Raw genomic sequence first — 2058 nt, forward strand, 5'->3', positions numbered from 1 at the left:
TTTCTTTCTTTCTTTCTTTCTTTCTTTCTTTCTTTCTTTCTTTCTTTTTCTTTCTTTCTTTCTTTCTTTCTTTCTTTCTTTCTTTCTTTCTTTCTCTTTCTTTCTTTCTTTCTTTCTTTCTTTCTTTCTCTTTCTTTCTTTCTTTCTTTCTTTTTCTTTCTTTATCTTTCTTTCTTTTTTTCTTTTTCCTTCCCTTTTTCCTCTCCTCCAAGGAATTTCTTCCCCGAGCAAATCGCCGCCGCAGTACGAACCGTCGTTATTTAAAAAAAAACCAAACAAACAAAACAACAAACTCAAACCCACCCTGAAACTGCGAACACGATCTCGGGGCTGGGCCAAGGGAAATGCCCGAGAGCTTTGACAACACCAATAATTAATGTCGCTAATTAATACTGTGAATTAATACACAGAATTGCCAGAATGAGGGACAAGATCGCGCTGAGTAAAACCTCTGGGAGAAAAAAACACACATTTAGATATACTCAAATATAGATATACAATTTTTTTTCACTAGTTTTGTTTTAATTTCAGCCTCTTTCAAACGACTTTGGCCCGACCGCAGCTCCTGCCCGGAAATCGCGGCCGGTTTCGCTGCTTTCGATCCGCGCGTGGCCGCGGAGCGACGGGGAAAAGGCGCCGCGGCCGCGGGGAGGTTTTAGGGGATCGGAAGCGAAGGGATTGGCCGCAGTAAAAAGGGGGAAAAACGGGAGTTTGGAGCTCCAGGCTCCTAGTGGCTCCTCCCGGCCCGGGGAGTCGGAGAAATATTCGGGAAAGGAGAGAAACCCTTCTTCCCGCTGGGGAAAAAGAAAAAGTGGGGTGTTTTTGTTTTGGTTCGGGTTTTTTTTGCTTAAATTTCTTAAATTTTTTTTTTCTTAAATTATTATTTGATTTGATTTTAATTTATTTTTCTATTTTTTTAGCACGTTAATAGGGTTGCACCCTGATGATCCGTAAGGTCCCTTCTGATCCAAAGCGTTCTGGCATTCCACGAAATGCGGCCAACTCCGGCCGCCGGTGCGGAGCCTCCCGCGCCGAGGGGCCACCGCCGGCGTGCCCGGCTCCGCGGGGGCTCCGCGGGGGCTCCGTGTCCCGCACCGTGTCCCGCACCGTGTCCCGCAGCTCCCCGTGCCCTGTACCTCCCCTCCCCGCACCGCGCCGCCGCCTTATCAGCGCGGCGGGGCCGCCTCGCTCCGCCCGCCGCTGTTTCCCTGTTTGCTCCCAACCTGCGCGTCAGAAGGGGCCAATAAACCTCCCGCCGGTTAAACATTAAATGGGGTTCCTCCCCCCGCCCCCCCCAAGGAGGAAAGAACCGCGCACAACCCCCCCCGTGGCCGTGGGGTCACCCAAATGCTGCTCCCCGAATCCCCCCCGGGCTCTGCTCGTCGCCTGCCCGGGAGGGACCCCCAGCCCCGGGGGCCGTAACAGGGGCTTTTCTTGCGGCCTCTTTTCTTTTTTTTAGGGCGTGGGGGTGTGTGTCACATTTCGGGTGGGTTTTTGTTGGGTTTATCTTTTTCTGGGTGTACAACATGGGGGTGATATTTTTTTTCCTTGTCCTGTCAATCGCCACTGAAACCATAAGGGAGAGATAACAGAGAAGAGAAAACTCTCGGAGTGACCTTTGAATCAATTTGAAAAACCTCATTTAACTGATAAGTCTTGAAAGGCCCAGAACTAATTTGAAAATACATCTATTAAAATCTCATTGCCGCTGCCTGGGAGCTGCTGGGAAGGGTGTGCGAGGCGACTTCCCGGGGTCGGGGGAGCCGGGAGAGCAGGTTTAAGCCCTGGTCAACAAAGAGATTGCAGAGCTGCCTGCAAAATGATGGGGCTTAAACGAGGAGAAAAAATAAGAATATTAAATGAAAATGGGTTTTTCTTCCCCAGCTGGTAGGGAAAGGGGAGATTTACAGCATTTTCCTGCCATAACCAGGCGCGGAGTCTGAGAGTGCAGACAGAATATTGGATTTTTTTTTTTTTTTTTTTTTTTTGTTGGGTGTTTTTTTTTTTTCTTCTTCGTTCAGAAAACAAATCCAATATTTTCTCATTCTGCTCAGAGGC

At 48.6% G+C, this 2058-nt stretch overlaps 1 protein-coding gene across 1 annotated transcript in view; it reads left to right on the plus strand.

Annotated features, from left to right (window-relative positions):
• Positions 1-1486, plus strand: part of ONECUT3 (one cut homeobox 3) — a gene marked incomplete at its 3' end in the record, with an annotated part of 6058 nt that extends 4572 nt beyond the window's left edge. Inside the window, exons 3-5 of the mRNA XM_027668401.1 lie at positions 213-243; positions 974-1132; positions 1460-1486. Coding sequence (XP_027524202.1) covers positions 213-243; positions 974-1132; positions 1460-1486 — 217 coding nt within the window. The remainder of the gene's footprint in view (positions 1-212; positions 244-973; positions 1133-1459) is intronic.
• Positions 1487-2058: the final 572 nt, after the last annotated feature.

Source organism: Corapipo altera, unplaced genomic scaffold (genome assembly GCF_003945725.1).
Source record: "Corapipo altera isolate COAL_440 unplaced genomic scaffold, ASM394572v1 231, whole genome shotgun sequence".
Lineage (NCBI taxonomy): Eukaryota > Metazoa > Chordata > Aves > Passeriformes > Pipridae > Corapipo > Corapipo altera.